Raw genomic sequence first — 27,794 nt, forward strand, 5'->3', positions numbered from 1 at the left:
TTCTAAAGGTTCCCACAAGTTGAAAAAGGCTGGAGACCACTGTAACAGAGGAAGTCTCTTTGCACCAGGGAAAGAGGCATTAGGATCCAATCCATGGCTCAAAAGCATAAATGGGTTGATAAATCAAAACTGAATATAATAAATAAATAAAACTAATTTACTTTAATGTTGTCACTTAATCCCCTCCTTTTATGTTTATTTGTTGTAATCCAAAGCCTTCACAGGGAAAAGGTGAGAGATGGGACCATCTGTGTACTTTCTGTGCTTGGCTACCCTGGCTCCTGCCTAGGGTTGCCAAGTCCAATTAAAGAAAAAACTGGGGACTTTGGGGGTGGAGCCAGGCGACTTTGGGGGTGGAGCCAGGAGACATTGGGGGTAGAGCCAGGAACAAGGATGTGACAAGCATAATTGAACTTCAAGGGAGTTTTGGCCATCACATTTAAAGGGACAGCACACCTTTTTAAATGCCTTTCTTCCATAGGAAATAATTAAGGATAGGGGCACCATCTTTTGGGCTCATAGAATTGGACCCTCTGGTCCAATCGTTTTGAAACTTGGGGGGTACTTTGGGGAGAGGCACTAGATACTATACTGAAAATGTGGTGCCCTACCTCAAAAAACAGCTTCCCCAGAGCCCCCAATACCCATGGATCAATTCCCTATTATTCCCTATGGGAATCGTTCTCCATAGGGAATAATAGAGTGCCCAGTAGACATTTCCCTCCCCCCCCCCACACACACACTTTCTAAAGGGGGGGAGGGCCTCCAAACCAGAGAATCCCCTGCCTCCTCCTTCTCTCACACACACAAATACTTACTGGGTCTTCTTCCTGCAGAACTTCACTTGCTGTGAAAACGAAAGCAAAAGAAAGGGAAGGGCCGTTCTCCATGGAAACTGTTACTGACCCTTTCCAATGAAGCCCTTCCTGTTTCCTGCGCAGCCTTAAAGAGGCACACATTTTACAAAGGGATCAGGAGCTCTACAACATGATGCCTACACGTATGTTCTCCCCCCCCCCCCGCTTCCGGATTTTTGGAGAGCGGGGAAGGAGGCCGCAAATTCGAAGGTCCCGAATTTGGGAAGTTGGGGTTGGGAAGCCTACTCCTGCCCGCTGATGGTCTTTTTGGCTGCCAATTTGTCTCATCCTTTTTGAATAATCTACGCCAGGGATCACTAATCACCTCTAGTGGCAGAGAGTTTCATAAGGCAAAACCAGAAATCAGTAGAAATAAAACAATCTAACAAAATAAGTAAAATAAATAAGCCAATGTGCCTCACTGTGGCTTGTTATTCCATTTTTGTGCTCATCTGGACCTCTGTTTGCCCATCTTTACCTTTTGCAGTTTCACATAATGGGCTGTCCCCGAGGCACCCTCTCCTCTGCTTTAGATCCGGGCAGGGGGCTCCTCCATTCCGAGGTGGCACGATGACCTGTCGCATCCGGTCTTTGCTCCCAGTCCCACACAAGGAACTGCACTCACTCCAGGGTCCCCAAGGGCCGACCACACAATCGACAGCTGCTAGAAAGGAGGTAGCAAGGAGGTTAGAACAAAGGAGGGAAAAAATGAGACTGCTGGAGAAGACCAAATGGGCAAGAAAAAAGACATTGACTGGGCAGGAAGAGTGAATGAGAACCAGCAGTGAATTGAGAAGCAATTAACAGAAGAAGGAAAGGCAACAAAAAAAATCAATAGTTCAGCAAAATCTGACACAGAGGATTCTCCAGGTATTCCAGAGTTGCCAGTTTGGGGCTGGGAAAGTCCTAGAGCAGGCGTGGCCAAACTTGCCTAACATAAGAGCCACATACAGAATAAGACGCTTGAGAGCCGCAAGAAAGGAAGGAAGGAAGAAAATTAGATGAGGGGGAGGGAGGAGGAAGATAGAGGTGGAAAGAAAACAACTTGAATTTTAAATGCCTTCTCCAAGCTGCTGGCTGGCTTGGCTTGGATAAGTGATTTAAAGAGACAAATGCCTTCTCCAAGGTGGTGGGGGTTTGACCACCCCTGTCCTAGAGAGCTGAGGATGGAGCCTGGAGAACAGAGTGAACTCCATAGGGATGTTGGTGCCATATAGTCTACCCTCCAAAGCTGCCATTTTCTACCGACCTTTGTAGTCTGAAGCTCAGTTGTAATTCTGGGATAAATCCAGGCCCCACCTATAGGGAACCCGCATCTAAATGAGCCATGGAACTGGGGATGCCAGCCTTCAGGTGGGTCCTGGGAATCCCCTGGAATCTACAGCTCATCTCCAGACTACACAGATCTGTTCCCCCGGAGAAAATGGATGCTTTGAAAGGTGGACTCTGTGACACTGTATTGAGGTCCCTGTCTTCCCCAGGCTCCAGCCCCAAAACTCCAGGAATTTGCCAACCTGAAGCTGGCAACCCTACTCCTCCATCCCCTGGGGGGGGGGGTGGACCTGGCAACCTTACATGGAACTGTCTGCTTTCCTTTCTCCCTTGGCCCACATCATTTGTAGCTTATTTCTGAATTAGAGAGGCATCACTCAAAATAGACACCAGATGGAATTCTAAGAATTTTGGGGAGGCCTAACAGATCCACGTAGGCCTGTCGACGAATAAGCCTCCTGTCTCCATTGGCAAAACAGTTTAACTTTCCTTCCTTCTGATTCACTGCATCCTGCTCTCTTCTCAGGGCCTCCCCCTGGACTGTCTAGCCTGCCTGCTTAATAATCCCATGTCCCACAGAGGAGGGTCCCTTGGCCAGCCAAACCCCTCTCTCCCTCCCCTTTATCCATCCTCTTGTCAAAACACTCTGTGATGCAAGGTGAAAGTCCTTTCCAATGCAACTTTTGGGATGGTTCATGTTTCAGGACTGGCCAGCCGAACACCTTTCAGCCAAATAAACACGAGGCCTACAAGACTGAACCCAGGTACTGGAGGGGATGAATGACTACTGGATATGCAGACACTTGTTTGTGAAATATGGCAAGCACAGGCCTCAGATTCAGCAGGAGCTCACAGAAGTGCAGCTCCTGGACCTTTCTGACAGTTCTCCCTCTTATTCCCCACCAACCTTGTCCATTGAATAGAAGGTGCAGCTGCATAACAATTCCTGGATTAGGATAGCAGGCAGCCACCAGGGGCTTTGCCACGCCCCCAGCTGCCCTCATTAACCCCTGGAGAAACCTGCACCACTCTTTCTCCACTTTTTATGTGATTTGGGGCGGAGGGTGGCTTGCTGGCCTTTTGAATGGGGGGTGGCCAATGACAGCCCAGTTGAGCGAGGCCTGCTTGGGCCAGTTGGATCTCTAGCCAGCCTAAACAGGCCTCGCTCACCCAGGGCTCTCCTTTCTTGCATTGGGTTGCCTTTGGCTGGGGAGATATGCTAATGAGCTCTGCCACCTATTTTTCTACGAAATGACCCCTGGGCAAGCAGAAGGGGGTCCTAATCCCCTGTCTTCTACACTTCTGCTGAGTATCTCCAGCACTAGAAAGAAAAGAAAGGTAGGGCCCCCTCTCTGTCTCTTTTTCTTTTTATCCAGAGTTAACAGCAGTTCAGGGTGGTGGTTTTGATCTGTGAAACTTCATGAGGGGAGAATTAAACCCCATCTACTCCCACATGCTGTGACTCTGGTCTCAGCTGGATACCCACAAGTTGGTATTTGCCTTTACAGATATTGAGAAGGTCACATCTAGTTGGATTCTCAGTGTTTGTGCACATGCATTGAACAGCATGTGTATCAGCAGAGACAAGATTTTATCATCATCATTACTTACATAGTTCCATCAACTTGCATGATGGTTTAGAGATTTCAGGACAACAGGTCTCTGCCACAGAAAACTTTAAATGTAAACCTTGGATAAGCTGGATATAGACAAGCTGGAATGGGTCCAGAGGAGGGCAACAAAGATGGTGAGGGGTCAGGCGATCAAGTCCTATGAGGAAAGGTTGAAGGAGCTGGGGATGTTTAGCCTGGAGAGGAAACAACTGAGAGATGATACAATCATCATCTTAACAAGTACCTGAAGGGCAGTCATATAGAGGATGGTGCAGAATTGTTTTCTGTTGCCCCAGAAGGTCAGACCAGAACCAACAGGTTAAAATTAGATCAAAAGAGTTTCCGGCTAAACATTAGGAAGAACTTCCTGACAGTTAAAGCGGTTACTCAGTGGAACAGGCTTCCTCAGGAAGCTAGATGGCCATCTGACAGCAATGCTGATCTTGTGAACTTAGGGGGAAATACTTGTGAATTTCCTGAATTGTGCAGGGGGTTGGATTAGATGACCCTGGGGAACCCTTCCAAGTCTATGATTCTAAAACCATTGCCATGGCAGCCACTTGAGAAAAGAGCAACCTGACCGGGGGGGGGGGCGTGATTTTACTCCCCTTTCTTCATAGCCACCTTGCTCTCCTCTATGGCACTCTCCAGTCTTAGTTGCTGTGCCTAATGTTAGGAGAGAGCAGAGTAGTGCCCAGAATATCCAGTGGTCACTGGCTCTTTCAGTTGATGGTGTAGTGGTTAAGTATGCGGACTCTTATCTGGGAGAATTGGGTTTGATTCCCCACTCCTCCACATGCACCTACTGATGTGACCTTGAGTCAGTTACAAGTTCTCGCAGAGCTGTTTCTCTCAAGTGCAGTTTCTGTCAGAGCTCTCTCAGTTTTATCTACTTCCCAGGGAGTCTGTTGTGGGGAAGGGAAGGGAAAGGAGATTGTAAGCCTCTCTGAGACTCCTTTGGGTAGTGAAGAGCAGGGTATAAATCCAATCTCTTCTTCTAGCTGAATGTGGCTCTCTGTGAGCCACGAAGTGAGTATCAGTGGAGTAGATAATACTACGTACTGACCTTGGCAGACTTAGGGTCTGACCCAGTCTAAGGCAGCTTCCTGTCTGAGGTACCAAAGTAGCTTCTACAAACCATGGTCCTCCCTACCACTCACCAGAATATTGTTAGAGGAACAGAATTTTGGATCGGTTTCATGTAGAACAAACAGTCCAACCAAAACATATAACACATCCTCCAAATTGTACTATTTTTAGCAATCAGCCTTAATCCGTTCCAGAAACATTTGCTGGCTTTTATATTCTGCAAGGGAGAGGGGCCTTTTTGGGCTCTCTGTCCCTGTAGGGATGCTTGATTACCCATCAGGTCAATTTTATTTATTTGTTGGAGTAGGAAGAGACCAACAGGGTCATCTGGTTCAACCCCCTGCCAATGCAAGAACTACAACTACAATATCTCTGACAAGTAATTACCCAATAGATCCTTGAAAACTCCCATAAGAACATAAGAACATAAGAGAAGCCATGTTGGATCAGGCCAACGGTCCATCCAGTCCAACACTCTGGGCGTTTTCGCACTGACCTTCTAGTGGCGCGACCACCCTCTTCACACCGGAGGATCTGCCTGGATTTCGCACAAGAAGCGCCGGCGCACCCAAAAGAGCCAGCGACTTCCGTCGCGAAACCTGCTCAAACGGAAACCGCCAAGAAGCAGGAAAACGTTTGAGCGGGTTTCGCGACGGAAGTCGCCGGCTCTTTTGGGTGCGCCGGCGCTTCTTGTGCGAAATCCGGGCAGATCCTCCGGTGTGAAGAGGGTGGTCGCGCCACTAGAAGGTCAGTGCGAAAACGTGTCACACAGTGGCAAAATTTTTTATATACACACACACACTGTGGCTAATAGCCACTGATGGACCTGTGCTCCATATTTTTATCTAAACCCCTCTTGAAGGTGGCTATGCTTGTGGCCGCCACCACCTCCTGTGGCAGTGAATTCCACATGTTAATCACCCTTTGGGTGAAGAAGTACTTCCTTTTATCCGTTTTAACCTGTCTGCTCAGCAATTTCATCGAATGCCCACGAGTTCTTGTATTGTGAGAAAGGGAGAAAAGTACTTCTTTCTCTACTTTCTCCATCCCATGCATTATCTTGTAAACCTCTATCATGTCACCCCGCAGTCGACGTTTCTCCCAATGAAGAAGAATCCAACACTTCATGAGGGAGACTGTTCTAGTGTCAAACACACCTCATTATTGGGAAGTTTGTCCTCAAATTTAAGTGAACCTCCTTTGCTGTAGTTTATATCCAGTTGTCCATAAATGAAAACATATCTGCTTTATGCTCCTCATATAATCCTTTTAGGTATCAGAAATGTCAATTGTATCACCTCACAGACTTCTTTTTTCCAACATATCCTCTGCTGTGTGACATAACATAAAGATTCCCAGTTCTGTCAATGTCTCCTCAGAGGACATGGTCTCCAAACCCCTCACTAACTTAATTGCTTTGCACCGGAATCATTCCAGCTTAACTTGACATCCTTCCTAAACTGTGGTGCCCCAAAATGAATTCTCCACCTGACTCACAGTCAGATGTACGTAAGGGGAACTCACCTTGAACAGTGTTAGTTTGCTTGATCCTGGGAAGAAGTGCTGTGAGGGGAGAAGGAGCTTCTGGTTTCCCTCCTGCCCAGTTTTTACCAGTGGAAATGGTGGCAGGGGAACTTTTTGCCCACTCCATGTGCCGTAGGAAGAACATGTGGAACCAGGGAAAAGGGGTGAAACCTCATGCCATCATTTCCATTGACAAAACCCGGCAGAAGGAAACAGGAAGCACCTTCTGATGAACATTTGACTGCAGGTCTGGTCATGCACCTGTGAACCAACATATATTGGGTGTATCACATATCTGAGCCCTGTTTGTGATGCATTCATGTTAAGGAACTAACAGGGTGCACTCCAGCCCTTAAGGGACCAATTGAGTCCAGGAAGGGACCAGAAGTCACTTCTGAGTGATCACAGGGAACACAAGGTAACTCTGCTTCTGATCTGCTTTTGCTTACGATGTTCGCCCCAAAAAGGCTGTGAAACAGCAGTTTGGTAAGGGAGATCAGAAGTCAAATCCAAGTTGATCCCATAGTTAGCTGGGAGCCAGCTTCCCACCCAAAATTAGCAACAGCAGAGCAGCTGCACACGTGTTCCGTTTCTGCTCAAGTTATTTAGTGTGGGCCTAAACAGTTCTTGAATCAGCTTACATCTGATCACAGGAATCAAAAATGGTGTGTTGGGCTGCTGAGCAAGTATGCTGCAAAATTTGGGGATCCTTCTGTCCTGGTAGCCTGGGGTGCCTCTTGAAAACAGTTTTGCACCCAATATTAATGAATCCAATCGTATCTGCAACATTTCCTGTGTTCCAGTTTAAGGCTTTACAGAACTCTGCCATAAACTGAAGCATTTCCCCCCCTCTTTTCCTCTCTCCTCCTTTTTTGATGTTTGCCTTTTGCACCGAACATCCATGCTGACAAAGAATTCAGTGGGACTTTAAAGCTTTGCTCACTCATTTCTGATGTTGGTTGGTTGGCCCTAATGTGAAGGTATAATGCAGATTTTGTTTTGGGAAAATTTCAGAAGACAACAATCTTCATTTTGACCAGGCTCTTTCATGCTTGAGGAATTCCAGATGTCCACATCTGCTTTTCTTTTGCCAGTCTACGAATCAGCCTGCCTAACTGTGCCAATTGTCTTGATCAAAGGGGGAAATTGCCTGCATCACTAACAACTGCCATGTTGGGTCACTTCAAAGATTTGCAAGGATGTGATTCTGTGGCTGAGAAGGATTAAAGCACCCTCTGTCCTTTCAGCAGCATTTAAATTCCTGACACTGGAACAATCCCTTTTGGGAGACCATATATAATAGAGATCTCTTTTTCTTTTAAATTGTTTGAAATTCTCACAGCCAATTCTAATGCCAGAGGCAGTGGTAACAGATTCCCAAAGTTCATGTCTTGCAATAGGATCCTCTCATGAAGAGTAGGTGCTAAATCCTACTGGCATAGAAGTGACAATGGGACAAGAGAAATGTGTGTGCCCTATAGGAAACTGAAGCCCCTTCAAACCATTTCACAACTCTCTTAAAAGCTATTGTCTGTCTCCAGGCATCAGCCCCACAGCAGGAACAATCACCTTCGCTTTCTGTCCCAGAATCATGTTGATTCCACAGCTCATTTTCTCACAGAGCTTGTCCAAAAGTTCAGGCACGGTTCATCTACCATTGTGACTTATTTGTTTTAGTGGGAAACCCAGCCTCTCCCAGCCTTTTGCACATGATTCTCACCAAGGAACAGCATGCCAGCACAGTTCTCAGAAGGTAGTTTCTGTCACTAAAATAAGGGGTTTTTTTAAAAAAAAAATTCTCCTATGCAGTGCCATAGCTACCTTGCAAACAATATGCTGTTGAAGAAGGAACTGCTAGCTTGCTTCCTACTTTCCAGGGGACTAAACAATAACCACTTCTCCAAATCAGCTATGAAATTCAACTTGGAAAGCTGCCTAAAAGTTTTGCTTAAAGGGGTAACTACAGGGCTCTAGTTAACTGATCCCCAAATAAGTTACTGAAACAAATCCTCCTTTTAACCACAACATGGCTGGAGCAAAAGTATAATTTCTCGGGCCCCAGTTCACCTTGTTACTTCCCCTCCCCCGCATCTCACTCAATGCATACAATCTTGTGAAATGCAAGAAAATTTTCTATTTCATTATTTCAGTGACCTCAGCAGACAAATGTATGTATATGTTTTGTGACGCTCCTCAGGAAACCTGTCTGGGGCACTGTGTTACAATCACATTTCTTCTGATCCCTCAGACAGGAACTTTCACCTGGTGGATATACAAAAAGCATTTTTATTTCAATACCGGCCTTGTAAAAGTAAAACAGCAGATCAACAAAGCCAGCCTGGTACCCAGAACCAGCCTGCTACAAGATATACTCAGACAACAATATGGTGGGCTCTCCTTCCTTGGAGGTTTTTAAACAGAGGCTAGATGACCATCTGACAGCAATGAAGATCCTGTGAATTTAGGGGGAGATGTTTGTGAGTTTCCTGCATTGTGCAGGGGGTTGGACTAGATGAGTCCCTTCCAACTCTGTGATTCTATGAACAGAACACCACTGATTATCACCCATAGCTCACAACTTAAACCACATCAGTGCAAATTAATGGCCTGCACCACCTCCTGGATAAGGATATTTTTCTTCTCTAGCCTTTGGGTGGCAGATCCCTTGGTTACAGGTAGCCCTCAGATTCTCATCAACAATCCTGGATTGCCTCACAAGGACAACAACCCTGGAACCAAATCCTGCAACAGACTTAGATACCAACTTTGTTCCCCTATACACTTGGATAATACTGTTGTGGATCCTAATACACCATCAACCCATCCTGGGTTCATTCACTTACACATTATCCAATTTAATAAATACCATCATGTGCCAACCATGCTCTTCTACTATCTACATGGGGCAAATATGTCGGCTTTTATGCAAGAGAATCAGTGAACACAAATTAGACATAAAAAAATAACAAAATCCAGAAAACAGTAGGAGAACATTTCAGTCTCCCTGGACATAAAAAATTTTTTTAATCACCAAGTCACAACTAAATTATGGCAACTAAGTTACGGCATCTCTCTTCTGAGATCTGATGAGATCTGGATAGACTGGGCTATCTAAGGCTGTGATCACACACACTCAATAATAATTTCAATCCACTTCCAGTGCACTTTCAAACTGGATTTTGCCAGCCCACACAGTAAAATCCAGTTGAGAAGTGGATTGAAAGTACATTTAGTGTGTGTGATCGCAGCCCAGATCAAGGTAGACATGCTATTCTAGACCTGAAAGTCACTGTTCTAGCAACAACAAAACAAAACTTCAAAGGGAATATAACATCTGAAAGTGCTGAATTAGAGCTCATCAAGATATTAAATACTACGTGTTATCAACAGAGACCTGGTGTTCTTTTTCCCTTACTCACTACAAGTTCTACTAGTAAGTAAGTAAGTAAGTAAAATTTTATTTGTATCCCGCCCTCCCCCGCCAAAGCAGGCTCAGGGCGGCTAACTAGTTCTGCAGGACCTACTTTTTAGAAATTTAATTTGACGGTTCTTAAAATTTTATTGAGGTTATAACCTTGTAGCAATATCTGTTAATTTTCACTGAATCTATTTATCCTCCTTCATCACTTTACTTACCTATTTGAACATCTGACTTCTCTCATCAAATTCTGTTGATTTATGACAGGATTTATATCTGACCTTTACTCCCTTTGAGAAGTTACACTTGAAAGATTCATGGTAGAATTAAAACTAAGCCTCTCTGCCTCAGCACCTCCCCCACAGCCAGTAATTTTTCCCATAAGAAGAATTTCCAGTATGATTTTCTTTCACCCATCTATCTGAAGAAGTGTGCAGTGACTCACAAAATTGCATACTGTTAAGTCTTTAAGATACCACTGGGCTTGTGTTTTATTTTCCCTTAGTGTGTATAGAGAACTCCAGACCCAACTCATACCAAAAAAGGTAACGTATTTTGGCCCAAAGTATCAACTACTTATCAAACCTATACAATGCGTGTATAAACCACATAAACCAAACCAGTCACCAAAACCAACAGCAAAAATCACTGACAAAAATTTTAAAAAGCTGAAATGGGGAACATTTGGCCCTCCCTAGTCTCTTGAGTACTCTTGTTTCTGAGAGAAGAGGTTGGAGGTTCAGGCTGGAGGGAAAGGAACAGAACTCTCTTCCTAGGTCAACTCGTGAAACGTTTCGAAAGTGAGTCTGTTTCTAAATCAACAAGGTGGTGCTATGTGGGCTTCCAGCTTCCTGACTCTTTTATTTAGGGGCAGATGCCATTGCTTGGTAATTGAGCTGAGTTGTGACTGGACTAATCTCTTTGGAGATTAGGGGTGGCTTACTGGTGCGGTTTCCCCACCCCACCCCCATCAGGAGTGCTGTGACTGACATCGGCAGACATTTTTCTTCACAAAGGATGCCGATGCTAGCAGACCGGTTGGGACAGAGCAGTGAAGGGGACTTTCCCATCATCACAAAAAAAGCGAGTCTTGGCCTCTCTGAAGCAAGAACTCCATTGGAAATGACTCAAGGCTGCCAATTGTAATGGTTCCCGGTTTCCAAAACAGTAGACAGTTCATTTACCTCCAACGTTTTGGAGCAGCAGAGAAGAGAAACAGAATAATAATGTGAAAAACAAAGGAACATGACTCCATGTTGTTGATGATATATAGGCTCTGGAGTTAAAACGAGCAGTTTACCGGTTGGAATTTGTGTAGGCCAGATAACTTGTTTCAGTTGGGTTGCAGCGACCCATACAAAGCTGCTACACATGTAACATTAGTGTGCCAGACACTCATTGTCTGTGTGTGTGTGTGTGTGTGGTTATTTTGCACAGGTTGTGAATCTACTGGAATGTAGTGGTGGCCCAGGCAAGTCTCACAGCAAGTTCTTTTTCTTGCCAGTATAAAATTCCAATCAGGGTCAGGCTAAAATGTCTTTTGTTTCCCATATATTTTATGAAGCCTGACCTAGATTATCCAGGCCAGACTGATCTTGTCAGATCGCAGAAGCTACGTGGAATCAGACCTGGTCAATAATTAGATGGGTGACCACCTTCCTTGTTCTGCAGAAGTCAACAGTGGCATACCACCTCTGAATGTCTCCTGCCTTGAAAACCCTACAGGGTCAATGACTCTCCATAACATCTTATCGAAGAACAAACAAGTAAATAATCACTTGCTCTGTTTGGATTACCTTTATCCAATAATTAAGAAAAAGAGATCCCGCCCCCCCCCCAAAGTATTAGTCCTGACTTGATAATGCATTTTCAATGTCTGATTTTTTTTTTTATTTACTTATCATATTGTGTAACCCTAAACAGAGTTATACTCTTTTAAATTAGTTGAAGTCAGTGGTATCATAAGAGTGTAACTCTTTTTAGGATTGCACTGTTGGACATTTATTTCTACACGTTTCATCAATTGATTCTACAAACAGCTGGCAATAACCCAATGATGAAACAACCATCAAACAATACAGGAGTTTAGAACAACCAGAGTAAATATCCATTCCACAGCAGCAATAAAAAACTAACAATACTGCAGAGAAGATTTTCAGAAGTATCACCAGCACATAGTGATGTAAGAGCAGATCGTAATAAAACCAAGACCAGGGGTATGCTTCTGCTTCGGATTGTACTGTCAGAAGGGTTTAAAATTGGTTTCACTGTCTTAGCTTCCTCAGAGGAACTCTGGAAAATGTCATTCTGTGAAGGTACTCCTCTTCGACCTCCGGCTGTTGGCCCAAAGCTGATTAGGTTCCCGGGGAATTAAAAAAATGCCTTTCCCCACAGCTGCTGTGTGACTGAGGCAAAACCAAGTTGAATAACCCAGACCCAGCTTGTCAAAAAACATAACTTATGTAGCTTCTCCTTCACAGTACCTTCAGAATGTTTGCTTTACTCTTACATCTAGAAGCAGAGCACAAGTGGAAGCAAAAGGCACTTCTGCTGTTGGCTGAAGTCTACCAGAAGGCAACTTTTATAGCCCTCCCTTCCCCTGACTACTCCAATAGTTGCCTCAGTGTTGCACATCTCAAACAATAACATAGACCACAATGAATCTGACTGGAGCTAAGTGGGCCACCCCATGACATCACCAAGCCCCACCCTATGACATCATCCAGGGGTGATGTCATGGGCAAAATGGAGATGTTTCCCATCCCCTGGGGAGGGGTCAAAATGCTGCCTCACAGCTCAGAGAAAAATGATAAGTGGCAGCTGGATCATTCCCCAGAGGAGGGGAAATCTGTCTGCCTCAGGGGGCTGAAGAATATGGCTCTAGGGTCTACTTGTGGCCTGCAAACCCTATGCTGTGCACCATCGATCTAACATCTGGTAGAAGCTCTGAGCCCCAGCTCCATCCCTCACCCATTCCCAGTTCCAGCTGCAAAGTCTCATTTGCAAAACACTGCCTTCTGTGTCACACCTCCAGGTGGACTGACAATTCAGGAAACATCTGAAGTCATTAAGAAATAGGGCTGCCAATCCCCAGTTGGGGGCAGGGGATCCCCTGGTTTAGAAGCCCTCCCCCTGCTTCAGGAATATCAGAAAGTGTGTGTGGGGGTGTGTGAATGGCACTACATTATACCCTATGGAGACTAGTCCCTATAGGGTATAATGGGGAATTGATCTGTATCTGGGGCTCTGGGGGGGCTGCGTTTTGAGATAGAGACTCCAAATCTTCAGCATAGCATCTGGTGCCTCTCATCAATGCCACCCGCCCCAGGCTTCAAAAAGATTGGACTGAGGGGTCCAATTCTATCCTCCATTATTTCCAATGACGGGAAGGCATTTAAACGAAGCACAGTCCCTTTTAAAGTGATGGCCAGAACTCCCTTCAGAGTTCAATCATGCTTGTCACAACCTTGCTCCTTTCTCCACCCCCAAAGTCTCCAGATATTTCCTGAGTCAGATCTGGCAACCCTATTAAGAAATGGTAAAATTCCTGTTGGCCATTCATTCACACTGACCAGTCCCACAATCATTGAGTTAGTCTGAAGCAAAGCCAAGATGCAGTTTTGGTGGTTTTAGACTCTACAGCATTAGACCCTACTCCCTCTTCTCCCAGACTCTGCCTCCAAAATCTCCAGGAAGCCCTAGTCTTGTCAATGAGACCAGTTTACCTGATGTGGGCTATATCACCTCAAACTGCTGGGAGGGGATCATACAACTGAAAGTTTCTGCCTACAAAACATTCCCTGCATAGGAAACACACGATGTTATGCAAGAAGGGATCTAGCCTAGCCTTCTCTTTAACACAACTGTTTTTTATGTTCAAGGTTTTATTTTTTATATAAAATACCATTCATTCATACCAATCACCCTTGCAGTCTAAATATCATAGCTCAGACACAAGATTGTCAACAGTGAAAATCGGGCCTAAAACAGCACATTAAAACACTTCCATAAACCAGCTAAAAGATTGTAATTTCAACACCAGAGGTTTTCCCAATTTAAATCCCTATTACAACAATACATTTCTTTTAAAATCGTGTTTTGCACACCTGGATTTGAGAATAGTTTTACTCTGTGGTAGAAAATAGAAGAAAGTAGGCTTGGTGTCACCACTCATAAAAGCATAGTAGCCAGGGATGATGTGGCTTTGGATGTGTGTTACTGGGACACATGTAAATGTTTGCAATCATATCTCCAAGATTTCTGGGATAACTTTAATTACTAAACAGTTGTCACCACCTCAGAGAATCTAAAGGACATTCCCTGTTGCAGAAAGCAAGAGAATTCATATCAGAACTTTTGTAATCCCATGTTATCCAAACTATGTTTCACTTGAATCACAAGGAAGCAGAAAAGCCCCTTTCTAGAGACCCCTGTGCCTTCCAGATATTTTTTAAAGTTATTTTTTGGGGGGAAATAATTACCCAAGGGGCATCACAAGAGGCAACATTCTTCCCTACCAAGAGCAGTAACTCACCCGACACTTGGCAGATGGCATGATAATCTTCACAACAGTCTCCCGTTTTCTCACAGTAGTTGTCGCAGTAGCATGGCATTCTCCTCCAAGAGAAATCCAAGCAGTCATTATTCCGACCTGGGCAGCATTTGTGGACCTCCCGATTGCCACACCCACCCTCAATACCATTAAGTGGTCCAATTGTTAAAAGCCATGCGCAGCAAACCAGCCAATATCCTACATTGATACTCAGTTCTCTCATAGCCTCTGCCTTAGCCTTCATGCCAAGAAAGCAGGAGTCACTCCTTATCAGAGACGACTTTGGCCGTAAAATCTGAACTAGACCGTCTCTTAAGCCCCTTCTGGTTCTTTACTCCTGTTAAGAAGTTGTGCCCAGTTTCTTTCGCTTGTGGGAACCTCAACCAAGCGTTAGAGCAACATGATGGTCCAATTCAGAAGGGATGAGTTCAAAGAGTCAGTCTTCCAATCCATCCAGCTGACGGAGTGCATCAGGAGAGGCATTCGGCCTCTTTAAGAGGCCAGTGTTGGCAAGCAGTCATCAGTGACTGCGCATCGGCATCTGGTTCGCTGGACAGATCTTTGCTGCTTGAGGAGAGAATCCCCTGCTTTTTGCTTTCATGAGTGGAAGGTGGTGAAAGGTGCCAGTGTTGAGCCTGGCTCCTAATAGGACCCTCTTTTATGCAAGAAACAAATACCCACCGGCCACTGGCCTAAAGTGTCCAGTGCACAAAAGGGGATTGGCTGGACATTAAAAAGTTTTTCTCCCCTCCCTTCCACCTACTCCCCCCCCCCTGCGGCTGTCAGTTCATTTACAGGTTCCTCCTGGGTCTTAAAGCCAGAGTGTCCTCCACAGTGGATTTAACACTCACCAAGGTCAGTAAATGCTGGTTCCTAAAATCTGAATCATGGAGGAAAGGTACTTTCCCACAGGTTCAGAAGCATTTCAAGTACCATAGAGGAAAAACTGTTCAAATATGTTACAGTGTAATGCAGGGATCCCCAACCTTTTGCAACTTGTGGACACCTCTGGAATTCTGACACAGTGTGATGGGCACAGCTACAAAATGGCTGCCACTGCTTACCTTCAGTCACACAGTGAAGATCTTTGTGCTGTGGTAACAGCTGCTGCCAAATCAGTTTTAAAAAATCTGCACAGCCAAATATCCAATAGAAGCTCTACTGTATAGAAAGCCAGCCTGTCCACTCCCACTTTCTATAAACACTTGGCAGGTGCCAAGAAAGGTATCGACAGGCACCAATAGCATTCCACAGGCACCATGTTGGGAGCTCCTGGTGTAGCGGTTAGGGTGTCAGATGAAGACCTGGGAGATCTGGGTTCCAATTCCCATCAGCATAGTTATGCAAACAGATAGGCAGGAAGATCGATTTTGCCCATATTGATCCATGTGGATTCCATGGCCCCAGTAAGTCAACTTTCCTGGAGTCAAAAATGGCTACTAGGGGGTGATGGGAAAGTAGGTAAGGATCCTTGACCATCAATACCTTCCACTGACAGATCACAGAATCCATAATAAGGTGAGTTGCTCATGTTCAGGTGATCACACAAACCAAAACCAGTTTATCATGCCACAGTTTCATGATCTACCTAAACTGAGTCAATACTGCCATTTATACTGCAATGGCTGCCTTTTGTGCATTAGTTGGAATACTTAGTCCAAGACGGAACTGATAAATTGATAATTTGTATGATTTTCCAGCCACCTGGTAGTTTCTTTTACCTTCTCCTTGCTCTGACACTTCTACAGTGCTGCAACTACCAGCAGTTTGAATTGAAGGCATAATCCCATTCTCCCAAAAGCAAAGAAGGCTGAGAATTTGGATAAGAGAATCCACCGACAAGGTAGGCTTTTTGTAGGTGTAACTCCACCCCACCCATCCCCCAGAAACTAGATGGTTTAACCCAGTGGGGGCAGAGTCTGTGAACTGAGACTAGCAGCACAAGGAAGCTCTGTTTGCTAGAGAGCTGTACAAAATTCTGGGCTACTAGCACCTTGTATAAGGTAATTGAAATCTATGTATGTGAAATGTTAATGGTGGGTAAATTTAGTGTGACTAGTATTGTACTGTTCTTGCAGGGCTATTACATTGTACAACCTTTCCCCAGGCTGCACCCCCAAATCTCCAGAAATGTCTCAATCCAGAGTAAGCAATCTGACACATAGGCCTGGCTGCCAATTTCCTCACAAACCAGCATTTCCCAGACACCCTCAAGCCTCAGGATTTGGCCTGGTGAAAGTGGAGAGAAAACAGGCACCAATTGCTATCAAGGAGACAGCTCTAACAGAGAGCATGTAAGGCCCAGTCCAAGGAAAGAGTTTGACTCCCTGAAGCAGAACAGCAGTGAGGCTGCTTTTGGAGGGACTTGATCCCTTGCCCCGTGCTGGGCATGAGTCTGGTACATTGAGATTAGGTACTGAGGCACAAATAGGAATTAAGGTAATAATATTAGGGAGCTTTATGCTAGCCTCCAGAAGGGACCTGGGGATCCCATGGAAATACAACAAATCTCCAGACTATAGAGATCAGTTTCCCTGGATAAAATGGTTGCTTTGGAGTGGAGTCTATGGCTTTGTACCCCACTGAAGTCCCTGTACTCATCAGGCTCCATCCTCAAATCTGTTGCCAGATCTGGCAACCCTAGCTGCTTTCCAGCCAGCTTTCTTCTGAGTTTTGTCCTGTGTAATTGTCATGTTCAGGGGTGTGTGTTTGGTTCACCTTGCAACCCCGTCCCCCCCCACCCCCGAAAAATACTTTTGTATTTTTGGGGGTGGGAGGTTAAGCAGAAAAGAGAATTTATTTTCAGCTATAAGTATAGCTGTGCCAAATAAAAGCCTATATTATTTGGCTTTTATTTGGGAGTCAGCTATGAGACTCTTATTAAATGTCTTCCCCCCCCTCCACTGAAAGTAATGGAGAATGGGGGTACCTTCTTTGGGGGCCCACAGAATTGGGCCTGTTTGTTCAATCTTTGTAAAATTTGGAGGGGAGGGTTGAGGAGAGGCACCAGTAGCTATGCTGCAAATTTGGTGCCTCTATTCCAAAAAACAGCTCCTCCAGAACCCCAAATCAATTCTCCATAATACAGGCAAAAAACCTTTCAGTTTCTCAAATATCTCCCAAATCCAAATACTGTACCAGATTCAGGAATATTGAGAAATCTGATTTTTTTGGGTGGGGGGGTTCAATATACCGGGGGAGGGTTTGCACACCCCTAGTTGTCTCCCTGTATTTATTCTGCCTCGTTTTTACTGTTATAGTATTAGTTTAATAAACTGCTGGAGACCTCCATGCATTAGTATTCTGCCATATATCAGGGCATATATGGCCTGACTGAAAAGGAAGTTGCCTGGGTGACAGGGAGGCTGCTCTGGGCCTTCTTGGTGAGCCAGTTTGGTGTAGTGGTTAAGTGTGCGGACTGTTATCTGGGAGAACGGGGTTTGATTCCGCACTCCTCCATTTACAGCTGCTGGAATGACCTTGGGTCAGCCATAGCTATTGCAGTTGTCCCTGAAAGGGCAGCTGCTGTGAGAGCCCTCTCAGCCCCACCTACCTCACAGGATGTCTGTGGTGGGGGGAAAAGATATAGGAGATTGTAAGCCACTCTGAGTCTCTGATTCAGAGAGAAGGGCGGGGTATAAATCTGCAATCGCCATCATCTTCTCCTCCAGTAAAGTCCTAGAACCACAGTGGTAGCAGCCAATTAAGGCCCTAGCCTTCTCCTGGGCTGGAAGGGGAGGGAGGGATCCTCGGGTGTGATGGCCTTGCCTTTTGCTGTGACAAGTGTTAAGAGGACAGGAATTGTCCAGAAGTTTTTAGTGGAGATTGATGAACGCTTCTCCAGCACTTTTTTATTGCTCACTAACAGCTGCTTCAAGGTTGTTGTTAGGAAAAAGGGATAATCTTATGGCATTGTCTTGTGCTCCTTGGAGAAAGGACAGTAGAACAGTCAATGGTAGAACTAAATTCTGTCTAAAACCTGCCCTGTTCAAGAATGTTATTACTGGAAAGGAAAGGTTGGGTATGAACTGTAGCTAGTGGGTGGCATATTAAACTTTTTATTCTAAAGTAGTAATATGAGCGCCTTTATTACAGAAGGTCATAAGAGCAAAATTCATTTTCATGGCATTCCCAAACTGCTTAGGAACTTCTTGGATAGACAGCAACCCTCGTTGTGGCTTTAGGGGATTTCAGACCCCTCAACGTGAAAGCAACCCACCCCCTGCCTGTACTTCCGACAGACAGGTCACTGAGCTGCTTAATCAGCAGGTTCCCACTGTTGTCAGGGTAGGCTGGCTAAGAGGGTCCTATTGTACTCTGAATGTTGGGGGTCTTTACAGTCTCCATATCAAACATTAAACGCTGGGGTAACTCCAGAATAAAAGCTGGACTCAAATCACAAGTAGAGGAGAATGAACCCCAAACTTTGATTTGCACAAGTGTTCCAATGCTATTAATAAGGATGCAGGTAAAAACAAGCAGATGTGTTAGATAATCATAAGAACTGAAAACAGACACTAAAATAGCTCAGGGATGTCAGATTGGCTGTAGCTCTCCCGGTGTTTAAAGAAAGGTCTTTCCAGACACCTGCTGAGACCTAAAAAGATCAGGAACATAACCTCCTATGAACAAAAGATGCACTGTACCACTGAGCCATATCCACAGCACAATTAAGCACACTAAGTGTATTTATTAGGAAGTAAGCCCCACAAAATTTGGGAATTAAGTGTAACATCAGTCCAGGTTATATAAAGCTACCTTATATTAGGACCTTTAGTCAGCCTAGCTTAATATTACTTGCTCTGATTGGCAGAGATTCACCCCAGGACTCCCAGTACCAGCTACCCACAATCCTTTTAGCTGGAGAAACCAGAGACACAATCTACCAGAGTCTCAGTCCACATCTCATTACAGACTGTGACTCTTTAGGGCTCAGGTCACTTTATGGTGAAAGAGTGCATTTTTATACAAAAACATCTAGGAGACACAAGTTCTTTCCTCCCCTTTGTGTATGTGTTATGAATTCTTTCTTGCAGCAGGAGGTAGACTCAGGGTTTGAAATTCAGCACAACAGTAATGAGGCTTAAGTGAACAGGCAACTTTGGTTTTATTCGCGGCATCTTCATCAGACAGCTCAATTTTGGAAATACCCAGAAATCCATGGAGAACCATTGCACTGTTGGTCTGCCAGTGAAGTGAAGGACAATCAAAGAAATCCTTGGCTGGTAAAATACGAGCAACAAAACCTAAGCATCTGCCACAGCTTGCCACATTATCAAAACTGGAAGAATGATAGGGTACTGTGCAAATGCCTGTGTATAATAAGACGACCACCCTTTGATAAACCAAGTGAGTGGAAAAGACCAAACGGCCTGATTTCTGTAAAATATTCCAGGAAATAAGATATATAGCCAACATGCACATTTAGTTGGATATACTCCCAAGCGGAAATCTTTTAAGTGCTTCATATCCTGGTTTAAGGTCCAACACTTTCAGAAGTTCATAATATCCTTTTTATTCATTCTGTGATTCTATCTCAATTGTTGCAAAAGAGCACCAGATCTCGCTTGGGTTTTTCCCAGGTCTGTCTCCTCCCTCCTACAACAGGCTGCACTTAATTAAACAGTACATAACAAAACAAGGGACGGGAAACCACCACCACCACCACTAATATACCAGACATGGACATAAAAGATTTGGCACAAATTGGTCATGGAATCATTGCGATATCCTTGGCACCTGGACAAAGAGATGGGGATAGTCCCTTTCGCATGCAGTGTGAGCCTCATGTTTGTCCAAACTTGTTCTCAAGAGACTTGTAATGGCCCTCAAAACAAAGGAATCCAATGAGACAGCAACACACTATTTAAAAAGAAGGAACTGTTTCACTGGGGAGGACTTGGCTGCCCAGTGTATCATGAAGCTGAATCTAAGGGATAAAAGCCACATTACCAGCTGTTCTGTCTTTCTGCTCAGCCTTGCCTCAACTCTCACTGTAAACAAGCTAATGATATGGACTGGGCAGGGGTTTAACTTGCCTCAGAAATAACTGAGGAAAAATGTAAAAAGGGCCATGGAAGAGGGGCACCCAATGACAAAAACATGTCAGCTTTAAGAAATCTTTGAGGGGAGACTAAGAATCAGATGTGACCTGAGTGGTTGAAAGGGTTCCAGTGGTAGACAACTGCCACCCTGCCACCTATGCCCAAAATAGGGGCCTCTACACAGAACCTCTTCATGTGATCTTGAGCCAGCAAGCACACACATGTCAGACCCCTGAATTTAAAAGGCCAAACTAAATGTCAAAATGGGAGATCCAATATTAGGTCTCTTACGCTTTAAAAAATAATAAAAAATACACCTCTGTAAACAACTGAGGGGGGTTGGGGTCAGACTGAGGCTCTGGCATGGCTGAAAAGTGGTCAGGCCTTTCCTTTCTATCTATTTACATACCACACCTGCACAACCTCATGTGAAACATAAATATATGCCATGGAACACCTCTGTAAGTTCCCTCCAGGACCAAACAGCCTGTTCTTCTGAAAACAGCATAAAAGAAAGCCATTCCTTCCCCCAGCCCCAACTTTAGGCTATTTGTGAAAACTTAAGGAGAGCCTCCACCAGATCTCCCATCATCACATCAAGCTTGGGCCTAAGAGGCCTACTTCTGACTAAAAAGGACTAGACGAGGGTCACAAAGGAAGCTGCTGAGAGAAGCTGTTGGGAGGAGGATTTATGGAATGAATTACATTTCTGTTTTGTCAAAAGCCTCCAAGCGTTCTCTCTGCCCCCACATCCACTGTTCCTGAAACATGTGCAAAGTTCAACACTATGGGTGATGGAACAAGAGACGAATGAAGACCACTGTGCATCCAATCCACCCCGCCCCCAGGCCCTTAGGGTTTCTCTGGGATGCCTCCACTAAGCAGGCAAGTCAATAGCAATCCCTAAAGACCCACTGCTGGCAAATTATAGGAGTAGAATAGCTGAGATCCCTCGTGCTCTTTCTGCAGAGTTCTCCCTAGCTACTGCTCCAATACTGGATCTTTATAGTGCCCTTCAATGGGAAAGGCAAAGAACCATAACACTGGCAAAGAAAACCCAAACCCATACCCTAAATTAGTACATATTTGTAAAAGGCAACTTGGCTTGAACTGCACTCTAGCATGTGGGGGTGGGGAGAAGGAATGTTTCTTTTCTCCCTTTCTCATGGGCACTGAAACAAATCCTATCCCCACTCCTCCAAATTGCAGAGATGGTCTTGCAGATGGTATCTAGGCTTGTTTCCCCCTCCAATCCCCCATCCCACCCCATCTTCTATGGTCACGTCACCACACAATCAATAATTTAAAATTCTCCAAAGTTCTTTCTGATAAATATGAGTCAGGAAGCTTGATATGGAAGCAGCTGTTTGGGGACTGGATTAGTGTCCTGTTCGCAGCGTAGGAAGGAGGCTCAGATGCACTCCAGGCGCACTCATGCAGAGACGCCCCTAGAATGCCCTTGGAGGTTGGTCACATCTTTTTTCTCCCAGCTGTTGCCTGGCAGGTGTGGAGACGGCACCACTGCTCCCCACCACGTCCATTTCAGTCAGTTTTCCACACCTTGTTGAGTAGCTTGACCACTTCGTCATAGATGATGAACACAATAGCCACATCTAAGCACACTCGGCCCAGACGGGGGACAGTGCCCTTGTAAAACCTGCAGGAGGGTGATGGTGAAGGAAAAAGGTAAATGGACAGGTCACAATCAAAGTTAGGCTATAGTAGCCCTGAGAGCTGAAACAAACATCAGTTTACATACAGAAGTCATAATCCAAGAATGGATCATGGACATAGGGAGCTCCTCTCTCTGGCAACTACATGGAGGTAGTAATCATATAACTAACATCTATGTAGTCCAGTCCCACAACTATTCATTAAAAAGAGCATCACATTTAAGGTTCAAAAGATTAGGGACTAAAGTTATAATTTTCAGAGTTCTGATCTGTCAAAACATTATCTCCATCTTTCTCAATATTGCTAGGTGAGCAGTCTTTGTGTAGTGGTTAAGTGTGTGGACTCTTATCTGGGAGAACCGGGTTTGATTCCCCACTCCTCCACTTGCACCTGCTGGCATGGCCTTGGGTCAGTCATAGCTCTGGGCAGAGGTTGTCCTTGAAAGGGCAGCTGCTGTGAGAGCCCTTTCCAGCCCCACCCACCTCACAGGGTGTCTGTTGTGGCGAAGGAAGATAAGAACATAAGAGAAGCCATGTTGGATCAGGCCAATGGCCCATCAAGTCCAACACTCTGTGTCACACAGTGGCAAAAAATTTTATATACACACATACACTGTGGCTAATAGCCACTGATGGACCTGTGCTCCATATTTTTATCTAAACCCCTCTTGAAGGTGGCTATACTTGTGGCCGCCACCACCTCCTGTGGCAGTGAATTCAACATGTTAATCACCCGTTGGGTGAAGAAGTACTTCCTTTTATCCGTTTTAACCTTTCTGCTCAGCAATTTCATCGAATGCCCACGAGTTCTTGTATTGTGAGAAAGGGAGAAAAGTACTTCTTTCTCTACTTTCTCCATCCCATGCATTATCTTGTAAACCTCTATCATGTCACCCCGCAGTCTACGTTTCTCCAAGCTAAAGAGTCCCAAGCGTTTCAACCTTTCTTCATAGGGAAAGTGCTCCAGCCCTTTAATCATTCTAGTTGCCCTTCTCTGGACATTCTCCAATGCTATAATATCCTTTTTGAGGTGCGGCGACCAGAACTGCACACAGTACTCCAAATGAGACCGCACCATCGATTTATACAGAGGCATTATGATACTGGCTGATTTGTTTTCAATTCCCTTCCTAATAATTCCCAGCATGGCATTGGCCTTTTTTATTGCAGACGCACACTGTCTTGACATTTTCAGTGAGTTATCTACCACGACCCCAAGATCTCTCTCTTGGTCAGTCTCTGCCAGTTCACACCCCATCAACTTGTATTTGTAGCTGGGATTCTTGGCCCCAATGTGCATTACTTTGCACTTGGCCACATTGAACCGCATCTGCCACGTTGACGCCCACTCACCCAGCCTCAACAGATCCCTTTGGAGTTCCTCACAATCCTCTCTGGTTCTCACCACCCTGAACAATTTAGTGTCATCCGCAAACTTGGCCACTTCACTGCTCACTCCCAATTCTAAATCATTTATGAACAAGTTAAAGAGCATGGGACTAAAGGAGATTGTGAGCCACTCTGAGACTCTTCGGAGTGGAGGGCGGGATATAAATCCAATATCATCATCATCATCATCATCTTTTGATTTGGACTGCTTCACAATGATTCTGTGCTCCTCTGAGAACAGGGGGTGAATCCTGTGAATCCATTTCACCAAGCCTTCCTCCAGTGCAAAGGAAGGCTCCTTGGGACAGTTCTGATCCTAAAAGAGACCACCTTCACCCATATGAACTGGCCTATTGTTTAAGATCACTGGGTGCTATTCTTTCCTGAATGCCTATCTTGAGTAAGGTAAGGCTTTTGGAATTCCTTGCTCAGGGGAAATCCAATCCACCACCTCTATTGGAGGTTTTCCAGAGAGCTTTTGAAGGGGTCTGAACCCTGTTTGGTGCCTCCAGTCAGGGCAGGGAATACATACTCCTTTTGCCCACTGCCACTGAGAGTGATGGTGGGAGAATTAAATCTTCTTTGGTAAAATAAAATTCACATTGCTTTTGGTAAAAACATATTGGGCAGCTCTAGGAATCACTGGAAACTCTATGGTTTTACCATAGAGTTTCCAGTGATTCCTAGTTACCCCATGCCACTTCCACTGAAGTGAGGTGATGCTGCAGCTGGCATCCTATCCCCACCGGCAGCACTCCTGATTGCCACTGTCTAGCAACCCCTAATCCAGTGTTCTAATGGCAGGCCTTAATTTGTATTTTATTACCACTTTGATATTTTACTATTGCCTGCTGTTTTAAGCTTTTCTTTTTCAGTTTAGGTTTCATTTGTATGTTCCAGTGCTGTTTACATATGGCATAGAAGGGTTGGTTTTCTCTAACTGCTGCCAATTGCTTATAAATGTTCTTAAGTTTCTATCTTTGAGTTTTGTTTTATCTATATTTTGTTTTTTAAGCCATCCCAGGTGCTCCCACAGCAGAAGGTATACGTGTTATTACAAAATAAACCGATTTTATTGCTATTTGTGCCTATGCTGCAAGCAACACCTCATTTGTATGCATCTTCAATGCTACTAACATCAAACCATTTCCAAATAATACTTGCTACTAACCAAATAAGCTCTCATCTAGTCACCTGTTATCAAACTCTTCATGATAACTCTCAAGGCATGGTTTAAGTAAAAGGGTCCTCTCTACTGTTGACTGCATTCCAACCCATTCTGCTTTTCTTGTAGCTATCCATTCCATTTCCTTACACTGTCTTTTCTCCAAATTCATTAGACACTCATAGTTCTTACCTTCCTAGTCAGATCCTCACAGTGCCACTTTGAAATAGGTTAATCTGAGAGCACAGCATGACCCAGATTTCAATATGCACCAATCACTTTCAGACTCATTCTCTCCCAGCCCATGCCCCAGGGGCTGGGCATCATCCCTCCAAAGCCACTCTTTAAGAAACAAAATGGCAGAACTCACGCAAAGGGCCCTTCATATTTCATGATCTGGTAGGCACAATCCCAAGTGCTCTTATATTTGTGTGCTTCAAGACCCTACAAGGAGAGGCAGAGAAAAGAGGTTACACACACCTGTACCTGTCCAGCAGATCTGTTTATGCTTTATTTTGTGAAGCCCATAGCCTATTTCAAACAAACAGTCAGTGGGAAAGTACTGACAGGGGCCATAGGCAGTGACCTGCCAAACCAAGAGGAAAGGTTAGCGCCTCTAAAATGAGGATGCTAATAAGAATACCTAGTGATTGGCTATAGTTGAAATGACAGTCTCTGGCACCAAGGGAGGTGGGGGGATTTAATAGTGGAGGGGAAAGGAGAATTTTGACTTATCAAGAATGTGCAAAAGACTTTCTGCATAAGCTCAATGATACGCTTTGCTTATTTTTTTTTTACACATCACAGGTCTGAGTTCTGGCATAAAACACAAATTTGGGAGTTATGCCTAAGTACTAGACTGTGGGATGATCAGGCTGAAATAGAAAGTTGCAAAAAGTATAGCAGTGGGAGCGAAGGAGATTATAGATAAAAGTTGTTTTTAGACCTCAATCATAGAAGTATGTTAAAAATAAGATGGTAAAAAATTCTCAGAATGTTGAGGACTAACAGCAAGGTAAAGAGGAATGAAAATTGTTGCATTTTAACCTACAGATTTTTGCAAGTCTCTGTTTTACAGATCTGGCAGGGGCTAGCCTAAGACTTTATATTTCAGAGTAAGAAAAACAGGTTGCTTACCTGTAACTGATGGTCTTCGAGTGGTCATCTGTGCAGTCACACACAAGGATCTTGCTGCAGGCAACGGATCCATACCTCAGAGTCTCCAATAGCTCGCCTAGAGCGTTTTTTGGCGCGCTTTCCACTTGCCCTGGGGAGCAGGCATCAACTGCGCATGCCTGGAGCGAGCAAAAAGCGCCATTCCCACTCAGTTTCTTCCAGCCGCTACTGACAGTCTACAAAGGTAAAAACCAAGGCAGAAAAAGCCAGCAGAGGGGAAGGCTGGGTGGGCGTGTGTGACTGCACAGATGACCACTCGAAGATCATCAGTTACAGGTAAGCAACCTGTTTATCTTCATTGTGGTCTCTGTGCAGTCCCACACATGGGTGACTAGCAAGCTGAAAGCCAAAAGGAAGGTGGGTGCTGGCAAGAAAAGAACATTTCCATACTTACAATGTACTCACCTGGGGTGATTTCAGTGGAAGATGGACCTGAGGACCACTTGCTGAAGGAGGCGTCCCATCTGGCAAGAACATCCAAGGCATAGTGAGAGACAAACGTGGAAGGCGAGGATCATGATGCAGCAGCGCAGACGTCCTCTAAGGAGACGCCCTCCAGGAACGCCGAAGAGGTCGAGACTGCTCTAGTCGAGTGAGCCTTAAGGCCTTCAGGTAAAGGTTGCTTAGCAACTTCGTAACACAACCGGATTGCAATGGATACCCACTTAGAGAGTTTCTGGGTAGAAATTTTGTGTCTTCTTTGAGGATTGCCGTAGGCCACAAATAAGTTAGGGTCCTTACGGAACGGTTGTGTACGAGAGAGGTAAAAGGACAAAGCTCTTCTGACATCGAGAGTGTGTAGAGCTCTTTGTCCAGAGTCTTTAGGATTAGGAAAAAACGTGGGCAACGAAGTAGAAGCTGAAAGATGAAATTTTGGTACAACCTTGGGTAAGAAAGCAGGATCCGCTCTCAGGACCACTTTGTTCCTATGAAAAACTGTATAAGGTGGGTCAGAATGGAAGGCACACAAGCCACTGGCCCACTTGCCAGAAGTGAGAGCAACCAACAGGGCAGTCTTCCGAGAGAGAAGATTAAAGTCCACAGTGGCCAAGGGTTCAAACGGGGGTTTCATAAGTTGTGAAAGAACTAACGACAAACTCCAAACTGGCACAATCGGTTTGATAGGAGGTAAAGGTGCAACATGCCCTTGAGGAATGATTTGGACAATCTATGGGAGAAAACAGTCTGCCTGTCAACAGGCTTATGGAAAGCAGAAATGGCTGAAAGGTGAACCTTTAAAGAAGAATAGCTGAGCCCTGACACTTGTAGAGACAGCAGGTATTCTAGAATCGAAGGGAGAGGTACAGACTCTGGATCAAGTTGTTGAGAGGATGCAAAGGAGCAGAAGCGCTTCCACTTACACTGGTATGAGCACCTGGTAGAAGCTTTTCTAGCATTCAGGATAACTTCCGCTACTCTCGGTGGTAAAGATGTGGCCGAATTCTCCAAGCCGTAAGTCCTAGAATTTGGGGGTTGTGGTGCCATACCTGGCCGTGATCTTGGGAGAGGAGATCGTCTGCCAGGGGAAGGCGGCGATAAGTGTGATGGGACATTTGAAGAGGACATTTCCAGCTGTGGAGGAAAGCATCGTTGCCTCTCCTGGTATAAAAGAGAGGGCATTTCGAGTTGTCCTTCGTAGCAAAAACATCTACTTTTGGAGTCCCAAAGCATGCAAAGATATGATGCAAGTAACGTGGACTGAGGGACCATTCATGGTCGTCTATGCGAATCCTGCTGAGAGAATCGGCCAAGACATTCTCTATCCCTGGAAGATAAATGGCAGTCAGGTAGATGCTGTTTTTGATGCACTATTCCCAAAGAAGTATGGCTATGCGGCACAGATGGATAGATCTGGTACCGCCCTGCTTGTTCACATAGAAAACTGTGGCCATATTGTCGGTTGTGATCTGGACATGTCGATTGATTACAGATGGAAGGAACGATTGAAAAGCCCTGTGAACGGCTATGAGTTCTAGACAGTTTATGTGCATGGCCCTCTCAGGGGCAGTCCACAGACCCCTG

The 27,794-nt window shown here is 44.9% G+C and overlaps 2 protein-coding genes across 3 annotated transcripts in view; both read right to left on the minus strand.

Moving 5' to 3' along the window:
* The window catches only part of LOC132579181 (somatomedin-B and thrombospondin type-1 domain-containing protein-like), a 30,730-nt gene extending 15,703 nt beyond the window's left edge, over positions 1 to 15,027 (minus strand). The window contains exons 1-2 of one of the 2 annotated variants that reach the window (XM_060249407.1): positions 14,308 to 15,027; positions 1,336 to 1,518 (exon numbers count right to left, since the gene is read on the minus strand). In XM_060249407.1, coding sequence (XP_060105390.1) covers positions 1,336 to 1,518; positions 14,308 to 14,569 — 445 coding nt within the window. In that variant the 5' untranslated portion in view covers positions 14,570 to 15,027. Of the gene's footprint in view, positions 1 to 1,335; positions 1,522 to 14,307 lie in introns of both variants that reach the window. The other variant, XM_060249406.1, reaches the window with a different exon arrangement.
* A 4,386-nt stretch (positions 15,028 to 19,413) lies between these two features.
* Positions 19,414 to 27,794, minus strand: part of SLC25A1 (solute carrier family 25 member 1) — a 71,545-nt gene continuing 63,164 nt past the window's right edge. The window contains exons 8-9 of the mRNA XM_060249091.1: positions 24,967 to 25,040; positions 19,414 to 22,026 (exon numbers count right to left, since the gene is read on the minus strand). Coding sequence (XP_060105074.1) covers positions 21,912 to 22,026; positions 24,967 to 25,040 — 189 coding nt within the window. The 3' untranslated portion in view covers positions 19,414 to 21,911. The remainder of the gene's footprint in view (positions 22,027 to 24,966; positions 25,041 to 27,794) is intronic.

The sequence above is a fragment of the Heteronotia binoei genome, chromosome 11, assembly GCF_032191835.1.
Source record: "Heteronotia binoei isolate CCM8104 ecotype False Entrance Well chromosome 11, APGP_CSIRO_Hbin_v1, whole genome shotgun sequence".
Classification (NCBI taxonomy): domain Eukaryota; kingdom Metazoa; phylum Chordata; class Lepidosauria; order Squamata; family Gekkonidae; genus Heteronotia; species Heteronotia binoei.